The sequence below is a fragment of the Grampus griseus genome, assembly GCF_964374135.1.
Source record: "Grampus griseus genome assembly, chromosome: 8".
Lineage (NCBI taxonomy): Eukaryota > Metazoa > Chordata > Mammalia > Artiodactyla > Delphinidae > Grampus > Grampus griseus.
The window spans coordinates 44,587,998-44,601,791 of NC_139002.1; the positions used below are offsets into that span (position 1 = coordinate 44,587,998).

The 13,794-nt window shown below is 41.9% G+C and overlaps 1 protein-coding gene and 1 long non-coding RNA gene across 4 annotated transcripts in view; one reads left to right on the forward strand and one right to left on the reverse strand.

Moving 5' to 3' along the window:
- LOC309826002 overlaps positions 1-11,625 on the reverse strand; it is a 115,165-nt gene extending 103,540 nt beyond the window's left edge. Inside the window, exons 1-2 of one of the 2 annotated variants that reach the window (XR_014297081.1) lie at positions 11,544-11,625; positions 3,848-3,898 (exon numbers count right to left, since the gene is read on the reverse strand). This is a non-coding gene — a long non-coding RNA (uncharacterized lncRNA). Of the gene's footprint in view, positions 1-3,847; positions 3,899-10,978; positions 11,144-11,543 lie in introns of those variants that run through there. The other variant, XR_014297082.1, reaches the window with a different exon arrangement.
- GRM5 (glutamate metabotropic receptor 5) overlaps positions 1-11,891 on the forward strand; it is a gene marked incomplete at both ends in the record, with an annotated part of 539,059 nt that extends 527,168 nt beyond the window's left edge. For both annotated transcript variants that reach the window (XM_082659930.1, XM_082659929.1), the window contains one exon: positions 11,003-11,891. In XM_082659930.1, the coding sequence (XP_082516056.1) occupies positions 11,003-11,891 (889 nt within the window). The remainder of the gene's footprint in view (positions 1-11,002) is intronic.
- Between the last annotated feature and the right edge of the window lie 1,903 nt (positions 11,892-13,794).

The window sequence follows — 13,794 nt, forward strand, 5'->3', positions numbered from 1 at the left end:
TCTCCACATCCTTGCAAACGCTTGTTATTTCTTCTCTTTTGGATCAGAGCCATTCTAACAGGTCTGAGGTGATATCTCATTGGGGTTTGGATGCACATTTCCCTGATGATTAGTGATGTTGAGCACCTTTCCATGTACCCGATGGCCATCTGTATGGCTTCTTTGGAAAAACGTCTCTTCAGAAGCGACACATTTTCTTTATCCATTTATCCACCAATGGACATTCAGGTTGTTAGGCTACTATGAATAATGCAGCAATGAACATGGGGGTGCTAATACCTCTTTTGAGATCCTGATTTCAATTTTTTGGATATATACCCAGCAGTGGGATTGCTGGATCAGGTGGCAGTCTGTTTTCAATTTTTTAAGGAACTTCCATACTGTTTTCCCCAGATGTTGCAACATTTTGCATTTTGCACAAAGGTTCCAATTTCTCCACATCCTCACCAACACTTGTTATCCTTTGTGAGTTTTTTTGATTAAGTTATCCTAACAGGTGTGAAGTGATAATACCGTAATGTACACTAAAAAATTTAAGAGGGTAGGTCTCATTTTAAGTGTCTTACCATAATACAAGGAAGGAAGGAAGGAGGGAGGGAGGAAAGGAATGAAAAGATACATCATGAAGCACGTGAAGCAACCCAAAGGGAATGGAACTGGAATCGACTTCGTGCCTCACATCTGTGGCATGGCCCATTTTATGCAATAAGCAAAAATAATCCAAAAAATTGCTTTCTTAAATGAGGAGCTTTTTATACATAATAAGCATGTTAGTGGTAGATGTCCAACCAGGATTCAAGCCTCGAAACCAGAGTACTCTTCATACATCAGATTTAAGTTACATGCATTAGCTGAGGTGCTTTAACTAAGGTCAAAAGGAATATTTTGTCTAAACAGAAATCATGTTTTCAGCAACCACTGTAGAATTCCGGGGACATTCTCTTATCCTACAGTCCCTCCGGAGTCATCTCTGCAATGTTCAGGTGAATGTTGACACAGAGCTTTGGAATTTATTATCAGGTCATTTTATGGACACAAACTTGGGTGTTGGCATTTCCCTTGCTGCTCCCCAAAGGTATGTCTTGTCAGCCCTTTGGTTCAGTGTGTATCTTGGCCCTCAGCACAGAGACAATATTGCGTGGTGGCAGTGATCTGGATTTAGGGTCATATTTGAGGCATTGTTCTGCCTTTTGAGTTAGACAACTTAGTTAAGTTCCATAAACCTCAGTTTTTGCATCTATAATACAGGTTAATAATACCTGTCTATACCAAGCACTCAAGGTGAAAGAATTTACTTCATTTGCTTGACACTCCCAGCTCACCTACTCTGCATCAGGTACCATATTAAACACAGGAGATGCATGTAGTGGCTGCCCTTGGAGTGTTCCAAGTTTTGTGCAGGAACAGACCTATAAATACGTCATTAGAAGTGCTATATCAAACAGCTGTTGTGAAGGTCAAATATAATAACACAGGTGAAAACACCTTGTGAAGTAGAAAGTTCTATTCAAACGGGAGTTACTATCATTCCAAGACTCTCCTTTGCCATCAATCCCAATCCCATGTTTTATTTAAGGTTTAAATCAAGCTGGATTCTTCCACAAAGTCTTCCTGGAAGCTTCAGCCCACAGGCATGAAACAGCTGTGTCTTTTTTTTTTTTTTAATTTATGTATATTTTTATTTTTTTGGCTGTGTTGGGTCTTCGTTTCTGTGCGAGGGCTTTCTCTAGTTGTGGCAAGCGGGGGCCACTCTTCATCGCGGTGTGCGGGCCTCTCACTATCGTGGCCTCTTGTTGCGGAGCACATGCTCCAGAAGCACAGGCTCAGTAGTTGTGGCTCACGGGCCCAGTTGCTCCGCGGCATGTGGGATCTTCCCAGACCAGGGCTCGAACCCGTGTTCCCTGCATTAGCAGGCAGATTCTCAACCACTGCACCACCAGGGAAGCCCAGCTGTGTCTTCTTTTGTTCTTTCTTTACTCACTTGCAATCTGGGCATTATAGTGATAGCTGGGGGAAAAAAATCATTTCCTGTTTTGGGGAAAAAAAATCATTTCCTATTTTGGAAAAAAAAAATCTTCTAATCTTAGTTGAAGCACCTCAACTAAACCTAGAACTTATATCTCAGTATGAGGAGTTTAGTTTTGAGTCTTACTGAATTATGGATCGAAAGAAATAGCTTAATTTGAGAAAGAAAACTCTGTGATGATCCAACAAACTGCCTCTGCTTGGCACACGCTCCTGCATGCCCTGCATTAGATGTTTCCTCTTTATAAGAACTTGGGGGAAGTAGCAGCAATCCTAGACCACCAGGCACTTTAATAACCCACCCTGATTGGCCATGGAACATTCTGAAAAGGCCTCCGCTGCTGTTAGACCAAAGGTAAGTTAAAATAGGGCTGAATGGTTCTCCTCCCGCTAGGATTTTATTAGGGACTAAATGCCTACTAAGAGATGTCCTCTGAGGGAATTATCTTAGAAGCATGCAGCCACTACTCCCGCTCCAGCTACTTAAAAGAGAGGTGAAAGTGCACCACGGGGTTGTTGGAAGGGTTTCACGGGGTTAAACACATGGCATTAGTTTCTTGGCCGTATATGCGAGATATATATTAACTGGATCTTGTTTATCCATGTTATTTTAACATTCCCCAGGCTTTAAGGCTTCGATAAGCTCTACTTTATTTGCAAATCCTTCCCTGAAACTTCTTTCCCCCAAGAGCAACCCTTTCTCTGAATTCCTCTAATACCAACAAGAAAAACCCAAAGCGCAAGGACAAATGTCTTTTTTTCACAATGGTTTTCATATCAATATGTTCCTTTCCATCCTCATTTTGGCCACAACTGTTAGCATCTTACACTGTATCCCTGCACTGTTAAAACAAGCTCTTAAATCTACTCTGGGTACCACTACTGCTTGTGTCAAATCTTCTTGGTTCCTCATTGCCTGAAGGACTAATTAACTTAAATATTAATTAAGCTTGAATGTCTTCCTGAAGTAGGACCAGGACTGGGGCCAGACAAGGAATAAGGTCAATGGATGAAGCTGTGGTGAAGGTTTAAAGAAGATTATGGCATATATGGTTCCTGAGTTCAACTGTTTTTGTTGAGCTCGAGAAAGATGATCAAATACATAAAATATTAAATAACAACAGAGAATTCTTACAGTTGAAGAATAACAAACTGATGGGTACTTCTTGATATATTCATTTATTGATTGATCGAGCATGTAGATGACATGCGCATCTAATAATCAGAGCATCTTTCTGGTCTAACATATTAGACCACCCATTTATTCCAGACACTAATAAGAAGTCCAAGGCTGATTACTAATGAGTTATTAAAATAGCAAAAGAAAGTATTGGGTTGGCCAAAAAGTTCGTCCGGGTTTTCCTGTGCGATGTTTTGGAAAACCTGAATGAACTTTTTGGCCAATCCAATAGAAGAAAGAAGACTCTTGTAGGTCAGGGGTGGCCAGGAAGAATTTTTACAGCAGACAAAAAAGTCTAAACTCTACCTTCTGATGCTTTAACTTCTTACTCTATACCTACACAGTCAAACTGGACTACTGGTTATTTCCTGGAAAATTCTTTGTGGATTCCTGGACTTCTGTCACTGCTATCCTTTCTGGAGAGCAATTCTTAGCACTCTCTTTTTGGATTTTGCCATAACCTACTAATTATTCAAGGCCTAGGTGCAATCTGCCTCCTGTAGGCAGGCAACATTCCCTGGCCAACCCCCTCCCACTAGAAATGATTTCTTCTTGTGAAGGTTTGAATCCCTTGTGATCCGTCCCCTCTAAGAACTCAATGAACTGACTGCTTGTTCCCATGCTCCACCATCTCTCACTCACCTCATGTTTAGCATCCTTCCTCCTGGCCATCTGCTTCCTCATTTCAAGGTCCTAGGTAAAAGGAAAACAACCTCTATCAGAATACTGTAATTCATATTGCTAGCCTTCTTCTGTAAGTATGTTCTCTTGAAATCAATTATACCCTCTTTGAGGGAAGTCTCTTACATCAGTAACTCTCAACCGCAATATCAAAAAGCACCGATGAATCAAAATCATTGGCAAATGATTACAAATCACTTACTACCAATATTAGATGAAATACCAAAATTTTCAAAATAGTGCAGATTTAAGATTATCCCTGAAATTACACCACTCTCATTTACTGGTATTCCAAAATAAGTCAGAGAGAAAATAAGTGTGCTATACACAGGACAACTGTCTTCTGTTGAATCACAACATGAAAAAAAAAGGCTGAAACTGCCTTATAATATTAACGTATATGGCTGTAAGCTTCAAGGGCCTTCATCATCAAGGCATCCAGTCATCATCCTTGACAAATATAGTTGCTCAATCAACCTGTGCTCTTTGAGTTAGCAACCAAAGAGAGATGCAGGGTGTTTTCTTGAGACTGCAAAATATATTGCAGTGTCAAGATTAAGAAGTAAAGCAGGGCTTCCCTGGTGGCGCAGAGGTTGGGCGTCCGCCTGCTGATGCAGGGGACACGGGTTCGTGCCCCGGTCCGGGAGGATCCCACGTGCCGCGGAGCGGCTGGGCCCGTGAGCCACCGCCGCTGAGCCTGCGCGTCCGGAGCCTGTGCTCCGCAGCGGGAGAGGCCACAACAGTGAGAGGCCCGCGTACCGCAAAAAAAAAAAAAAAAAAAAAAAAGAAGTAAAGCAATACAGGGTAAGAGAGAATATAAATCAAATTACTACTAACTTATCTACTTAAACACACATACCATCACAGATAACATCTGAGGCTCTCTGCCATGGAATAAGGAGAGCTCACTTCAAAAAACAAATATGGACAGTGTACTGTCATGGAAAATGGAATTGAAAATCATGACATGGTATTAGTCCCCGCTTTGTCATTTTCTGTGTAACCCTGGGTAAATCACCTATTCTGAGTCTCGGTTTTCTCATTTTTGGAAGGAGGATAAACACTTTGATCCTATCAACCTCTGATAATCAGTGCTCCTAAAAGTGCTTTATAAAGCACTATGAAAACAGGTGGTATTGCTTTGATTATTATGCCTCCATCAGGTAATTTAGTCCTTGACTTCATTTCCATTTACCCAAGTGTTTTTCTCTATATGTGCATCTCTAATGCATATATCATCCTGGCCATTTAAATTGTTTTTGACAGCAGAATAGCTATTTACATCCATTTATGCTATAAGTGGGTAAATTTATATAGATGATTCTGCCATTTTCTTATATATTACGGTGTGTTTTTCAGTGTAATTGTCAAAATCAAGATGTCAGGTTTTAGGCAAGGCTCAGAAAGAAATTCTCCCACCTAATTTAGAATGCCTGAATATAAACAATATCAGATTCCTCAGTATTTTTTAAAACTATATTTCCATATTTTGTAGTTCAAAACAAATTAGTGAAAGCAAAATAGACTGATTTATAAAAGTTTAAGATAAAGCAGAAACTAACACACTCCTGTAAAACAATTATACTCCAATAAAGATGTTAAAAAAATTAAAAAAATTAAAAATAAAAGTTTAAGAAAATGTGCAGAAAATGGAACTGCAATTGCAAATTTTCTGCTTATAATATTCTTACTTCATAAAATTATTTTATTGACCTAATATTGTCTGATGTCATTCCAAAGACATATTTGCTAATGATGTTACAAGGTTTTTGTATTGTTTAAATACATTTTTGTATTAGGAAGCTCATAACCTTACTATACCTCTCTCCTGGCTACCCCTTAACTCAAAATCACAAAAAAAGAGAGGTTTAGTAATGAAGATAATTTTTTCATAAAAATAATTTTTTGATTTTCAGAGGATACATTTGATTTTTCTTATGCCCTGAAACTATGCAACTTAGGAAAGTATTAATAAACAATGTAATGTAACAAAAGGAGGATAAGGGCCTAGTTTTTTTTTTTATTTCAGTGAAATATTCTGAGAATCTTAATTGCTTATATGCCATTAATAAAACCCTAAACGAGTTCTGAGGGAAAAAAAATCACACAGATCGTGCAACAGCCATTTAAAATGAACACAAAAATTCTAAATCCCTGGAGTTTTTTGACAAACTCTCTCTTTACTAACATTTGCTTCCTAACGATGGTGCGCCATGGCAGTATGCTCTAATGCCTGCAGGTTTTGGGGATGAGTAGAGAAATTGGGAGAGGTCATTGAGCTGACATTTGGAGCCTGCTTGAAATGAATAAGTTAGTTAAGTGTCCCATGTGCAAGAGAAGAGGGAGAACAAACTTCTGAGAATAAAGGTAGAAGGTGTCATTTTGGCAAACCCAAAATCTAAACAAAAAGCAAACAAACAAAAAAGCCTAACCCTCTAATAATCTTTCTTACTGAAAGGCTGAATTTTGTGGTTTTTGTTTTTCCAGAAATAAAGAGCAAATCATTATAAAAATGAGAACACTAGACTACATAGTATTATATATGGCAAAAGGGCTGATTGGTGCCTGCAAAGACCAAGGTTTTTCTGTTGTTCTGTTCTCTTTTGTTTGGCCAGTTTGTCCTCCTTCCCAGATGTAGCAGACCATTGGTTCTGTCTCTCCCTCCAATCTTCTTTCCTCTTCCTCCTTTTCTAATGCCCAAAATATTAGCTGGGGAAGATGAAGTGCTGTAGACAGGTAAGGAAAAGTTTGTTCCTTTTTCTTACCTCAGGCCCTAGGACAAATGTATAATCCTGATGTTTAAAAAAAAAAAAAATTATCAGCCTAAATACTAATAAACAACATTTTACCTCCATTGAATGGAAAGTTTGATGGCAATAATCCCTTGCAGAGGTGCTATGCTTTATAAAACACCCTAATGTATATTACTCGTTTGGTTCCTCCCAGAAATCACGTGAGGTCAGAAAGGGTGGTTCACTTCTATTTTTTACCAATAAGCAAAGAGGTTCAAAGGTATTAAGTGACTTGCCCAACATCCGTCATGGCCAGATCTTGGAGCCACACTCTGGGTCCCCTACTGGTAACTGCCTCAAAAAACTGTCATCACTGAGAAGTTTCACTAAAACAGATATGTACGAACTACAAAAAAGAAATCAACACTTCCTTTGTGATTTTCATGATAGATATCAAGATCTGTCTTGTTGTACTTAGTTTATGAAATACCTTTTCATACATCCTTTTCAGTACACACTGAGTACTAATGATGACATTGAGTTATATAAGAAGTAGATGGATCCTCAAGACAAAAGAATTTCATTAATATTGAATGATTTTTAAAACTTAATTCTAACAAAAGTAATTAGTATGAATTTTTAAAAATGGAATGCATTTATCCACTCAATTATTAGCCAAAAAATATTATTGAGCAGGCAATGCACTGGGTACTGTGGATATAACAGGAAATGAAGAACCTTCTGTCTCTACCTTCAAAACACTCCATCCAGCAGATGAGATGGACATACAACAAAGAGTTATTCAGTGCCTACGGCAGGGACAACGGGAATCTAACCCAGTCAGGAGCAGGGTCAGGAAAGCTTCCTTCAAGAAAAAGCAATTAAGGAAAAGTCAAAAAAGAAAAAAAAAAAAGATAGGAAGTACTTAGGTAAAAAAGAAGGAAAAGGCAGAGGAGGCAGCTCAATGAAAGATCAGGAAGAAGTAAACTTTGGAAGTGGAATAATGTTAAATTTAGTGGAGGAGAGGTGATCACCCAAGGTGACAGCATAGGGTGAGAAAAGACACGCCGCAGAAAAAAAACCCTGTAACTCCAAAGCTGGGTACAATCGGTCAGGGTAAGAAGGAACAACCAGAAGTATGTTATGGCCTTACCATAAATATTTACTTTGCACTGAATTCTCTGTTCCTCAACCAAAGCTCAAAACAGCCTTGGGTACAGTCGGCCCTTCATATCCCCTGGGTATTAATTCCAGGAGCTCCAGCAGAGACCAAACGCCAAGCTGCTCAAATCCCTTACATAAATGGCATAGTACAATGAATACAGTCAGTCCTCCATATCCTCAGGTTTCGCATCCGCAGATTCAACCAACATTAGACCTGACTGCTTTGAGTTGCATCCGCAGATGCGAAACCGCAGAGGGCCGACTGTAATATATTATTTTTGTTTCTTGAAACTTCGTATTCACACAGAATGCAAAAAATAACATCTTAGATACCTTCTCCTTACCAGAACCTTTCACTTTCATTGTCTCATTTCATCTCCTCACAACAATCTTCACCAAATGATATACTATCCGCTTTTTTTTACTGAGGCTTAAGGAGATTATTATTTTCCAAGCGTCCAGAATGGCAGATCCAGAATTAGAATACAGATTTTAGGATCCTTCGTCCATTGCACTTTCCATACACCACACAACAGCCCTGTTGCCTTAAGAATCCTATTCATCCATCAAACGCTCATTAAGATCTCGCTGTATGCCAGTGAACAAGGTAGATAAGGTCCCTGTCTTCATAGAAACTACATTCTATTGATAAACAGATTAACGTCTCTTGTAGGTCAGTTTTTTCTTAAGAATCTCCATTTGCTTTGGAGAAAAAAATATTCCATGACCCAAGAAATGAAGTGCTCAGATTTGGACTCCATGACTCTGGTGTGTCCTCTGTCCATTTCCATTGTTATTCAGATTGTCCGGTGCACTCTCTCCCAAGTGGCCACAGACCCTGTGACACTGTGAGCAAAGACATGGCCAGGAAAGATGGCAGTACTTTGTACAGATTGCTTGGTTAGGACAGTTTCCTTATCCCACATTGAAAACCCAAAGGTTTTTTAATCTGCTCTCATGTTTTGGAGCCCGGCTACATATGATTCCAATGACTGTCACTGTTAAAGTTATGTTCCATCAAAACCTCTCTGTGCTGGGAGCAAAAACTTTCCTAGAGCTTGGTAGAATGAATCCAGTTATACTTCTAGTTTCTAGCCCATGCTTTGTGTCAAAAGTGGCCTCAGCTACCTGAAAAACTAATTGTCCCTCCGTACATGTCTGTTTCTTATCTTGCCAGTAGGAGAGAAATGGGGTTGTTGGCAACCATCCTCCCAATCAAATCCCATAAATCATCTGGCCCATTTCTTCTGTGCCATGTTCCAGAAGTTAGTGGACACTTGGGAAAAAGAAAAGTAATGCACTGAAAACATAAAGGGTGGCAGGTCAGGTTAATGCAAAAACATAAAAACAAACCCTGAAACTCTCTGGGAAGGAAGTTAACAGGTTGGCAGGGTCCCTTCTGCTGTGCTGAGAATGCACAGCAACCTCCAAACCTGGAAATAATTTGTTCATTATTTGCAGGAAAAGGGGTGAGGGTGGAGGACATTTCACATTCAAGAATTCTGAAGGACACCAGGTTGCAATACACTGGGTATATTAAATGGAATGAGATTTCAGTGCAAGGAGCAAAGAAAGGAAGACCACAAAGTGGAAAGGGACAGATGAAGACATGGGGAGCAGTGTGGGAAAGAGGCAGGAAGCATGTTGTTATAGGGGCTGCAGAAACAGTGGTCCTTTATCAAGGGAGTGGACATCTCAAGCAAAAGAGAATCTCGAAGTTGCAGTTGGCAGTCCCAAGGCAGGTGGGCTCCAAACACAATTCAGTCCCTTGTCTGATAAAGGCGGGTCAGCCCTCCAGCAAGGAGGCCAAGGGAGCAATGGGAAGCCAGGGAGAAAGGATAACTTCTTGTTAGAACTTCTCAGTTTGTGAAACACCTGCTGCAGAATCACTTTAGGGAGCAGGGGGCTGAGTGCCTGTAAAATGCATAGATCCGTGGAACCCAATCTGGACAATCAGAATCTCCTGGGGTTCACCAGGGTATTTGACAAATACCCCAGGTGAGTCCTATGCACAATTAAGTTTAATAGCCACCAGCTGAGATGATAAAATTGGGTGGTCAAAGCCTTTGTTCAGAGACTGCCCAAGGCTATCTCTTGGTCACAGCACCTGGAACAGAGCTGTCTGGATGTAGCAGAGCCCCTAGTTACAGAGATCTTGTATTCCTTTGTGGGAAATCACCCCAGGATCTCTCCATATAAGATCCCTGAAGGTCAGAGCACATCACCTGACCATAGGTGAGGCTCTCGATAGTTTGTGGTTCCAGGTAAGGAAGGCACAGTCAGGCTCTGAGGCTGAGGCATCAGCCTCATTAGATTCTTTCTTCACCAGAGCAGATTTCAGTTCCCAGAGTACAGATGAAAAAGGACTACTTGGGGAAAAGAAGAGGGAGAAAGATCCTAAGAAACCATGTCAGTCGGACAACACTCATCGAGACCCTAATTCGAAACTATAAGCTAGGTGCCAAAGGCAGGAACACTGCATGCTCCCTCACAGAATTGTTATTCAAGTTTTAGGCCTTAAAATAAACGCGTGAGGAAATTTCTACCAAGTAGAAGAGTTCTAATTAATTACAAATTAGTATATGTGTTCACTGAATTTGTATCTTCCACCAGATAAGCCAGACTAAGTACAAACATGTTCAAAGTCAGGAGTTCTTACAGAAATCCCTAGTTAAATGCACCAACCATGGGCGTGCAGAATAAAAACTGAATTGGAACCACTATCTACTTCCTGGTAACCCCTGACTCCTACCCCTTCCCTGCCCTCTGATCACTGGGTTGAGCTGAGGTCCTAGTTCTGTTTCCTTTCAGAGGTTGCCCACTTTGGGAAGCCCGTGCCCTGTCACCGGAACGTCTACACACAACCACAATACTGCAAGCCCTAGCTTCTAGGTCTGCAGCCTAACCAGCTGTTGCAATCACGAGTGGTCTCAGAACTACTGCAGAATCCCCATACACAGCCCTTTATCCACACTAATATCCCCTTTGACACACTTCCGTGGTCATGATGAACGGAAGACCAGATACAAGAAAGCAGCCTTTCACTCAAGCAAGCAAAAGCCACGTCCAAGATCTCTTTCCCTGGTGTCCTTTGATGCCCTATTTCCCGAGAAAACAAGAAAAGCCCTCCCCAGTCCGAGTCCCACGGCCGCCCACCACCGGGGAAGCCCTCCCGTCCGGGGCCTCGCGGAGTCACCTCTTGTCTCTCTTCTCTCCGCAGCTCCAATGGAAAATCTGTCACGTGGGCGCAGAACGAGAAGAGTAGCCGGGGGCAGCACCTGTGGCAGCGGCTGTCCATCCACATCAACAAGAAGGAGAACCCCAACCAAACTGCCGTCATCAAGCCCTTCCCCAAGAGCACGGAGAGCCGCGGCCTGTGCGCGGGCGGCGCGGGCAGCGGCGCGGGCGCGGGCGGCGCAGGCGCGGGAGGAGGCGGGCCCGAGCCCCCGGACGCCGGCCCCAAGGCTTTGTACGACGTGGTGGAGGCCGAGGAGCACTTCCCCGCGCCCGCGCGCCCGCGCTCGCCGTCGCCCATCAGCACGCTGAGCCAGCGCGCGGGCTCGGCCGGCCGCACGGACGACGACTTGCCGTCGCTGCACTCGGAGCCCGCGGCGCGCAGCAGCTCGTCTCAGGGCTCGCTCATGGAGCAGATCAGCAGCGTGGTGACCCGCTTCACTGCCAACATCAGCGAGCTCAACTCCATGATGCTGTCCACCGCCGCTCCCGGCCCCGGCGCGGGCGCCCCGCTCTGTTCGTCCTACCTGATCCCCAAAGAGATCCAGCTGCCCACCACCATGACCACGTTCGCCGAGATCCAGCCGCTGCCCGCCATTGAGATCACCGGTGGCGCGCAGCCCGCGGCCGCGGCCCCGCCGGCTGGGGGCGCTGCCCGGGAGCCCCCGGCGGCCGGGCCCGAGGCTGCGGCCGGCAAGCCGGACCTGGAGGAGTTGGTGGCTCTCACCCCGCCGTCCCCCTTCAGAGACTCGGTGGACTCGGGGAGTACCACTCCCAACTCGCCAGTGTCCGAGTCGGCCCTCTGTATCCCATCGTCTCCCAAATACGACACACTTATCATAAGAGATTACACTCAGAGCTCCTCGTCCTTGTGAATGTCCTTGGAAACCACGCTGGGTTCCCAAACGGAGCCGAGACCTCCGGTGTTCCCACAGACACAGTCGCCTGATTAAAACCCGAGGTGGAAGACGCCAAGTACACCTGTAATGGAAACAAGAAATTAATAGTGCTATTCAACATCAACCGACGAAGACACCAACTACAAATCTTTTGGCAGATCTTCTTCTAGTGGCCTTAGAAAACATGGGCTTTTAAGAAACACTGCTTCTGTTTTTGAGGGCTGACAAGGAGTCTGTTGAAACAGTTACATACTAAGTGCTTTGCTCTAGGGAAGCAATGAGTGTGAAACAGCGTAATGGAGGGGAAAAGGCATAGTTAATAAGCAACTGTAAAAAAATATGTTTTGTTTGTTTACGTTAATTCTTTTCCCAGAAGATTCTTTGATTCACCAAACATGAATGTACATTTTCTAACAAACTCAAAATCTGGGACCAAAACGTCAACTTTTCTCTTCCTCTTTTTTTTTTTTTTTTTCGTTTTTTCTTTCCTTTAAAGACCTTGGAAAGCAGTACTTGGGCCCAGTATTTACTGAGGCCTTGACGTGAGTGTGTCCCATACACAACACACAACTGTATGAAGAGGGCTGCGCTGATGTATGTAGGGCTTTTACCAGACTTTCCTCTCCAATTTGGTTGTGACATCCTCTTCCAAAAGCCTGCATCTTGGATTCCACCTAGTTATTTCCATTCACCTCCATTAACTAAGAAAACCAGTGGAAGATTTCTTGACTATTTCACCATGTTGCCAATCAATACTGGAGTAGCAAAAAATATTTTCTGGAATACTGTTTTGTAATTCCCTCACTGGGGTGCGTTGTGTAGCTGGAAATTCTCTTTATAATAATAATAATTCTTGAGCTCCAGCTTGGCTATCTCTTTCATGAAATGTGGCCACTCCTCATTATGAATGCATTGCCAGCTAAAATATTTAAAGTACGCATTTGGGCTTCTTCATTCCTTTCTTTTGAAAACCTGATGCACAAAGAGCTCCTCTGTTCTTTTCAAGTCCCACCACTGGAAGAACGGTCCATAGACCCAATGAAGACATTGTCATGATTGGAGGGACTGTTCAAAAAATTAACACAATCTTAATACACTGGAAATTTTAAACTGTGTCAAGTCGGCGTAGCAGAGATTTAGCTATGCCAGTGAGCAGTGATTTTAACTTTTCTTGGCTGCTTAAACAGGGCAGCTATGAACTATGACAAATGTAGATTTTTCAAAGCAATACAGAAAACTTAAACAGAGGAACCTTAAAGAATATAAACCACACAATCTTTCTTAGCCATTCCAAAAAGAGGCAAAGCAATTATTAATATTTTCCTTTTTAAAATAATTATTAATATAATTTTGTGCACTTCATACTGTCACTTTTTAAAAACTGCAGAAAAGAGATTTAAAGTTATAATAGAAATACCTGTGCTTTGATAGGCTCATACAGGTAGAATTCATAGCTCAAGACCTGCATCCACTGTCATCTCTTTCTTCCTCCCATTACAGCTATCCTCAGGTGCCAAATGTTTTTGATTTTTAAATAAGGATAGTAATAAAAGGAGGAGGTGTCCTATAAATTTAAAGTTCAGTTGACCCAGCCTTATACTAAAGATAGCCTTATGAAAAAGATTTGCTATGAGGCAGAAGTATATTTTTAGCAGAGAGAAAGATAAATTAAAAACCTTTTTCCTTTAGCTCAATATCCTTATTTTGGTAAGTATTTTTTATCTCACATCTACTTAAAAAAAGGAATTGAGAAATGGAAATATATCCATTAACGTAATTTATCATTCCCCACTTTTAAAAGTTATAATAAATATACTGCTCCACTTTACTTTCCTGATAACTGTTCTTATATTAAATTATATTAAATCAAATCTCCCAA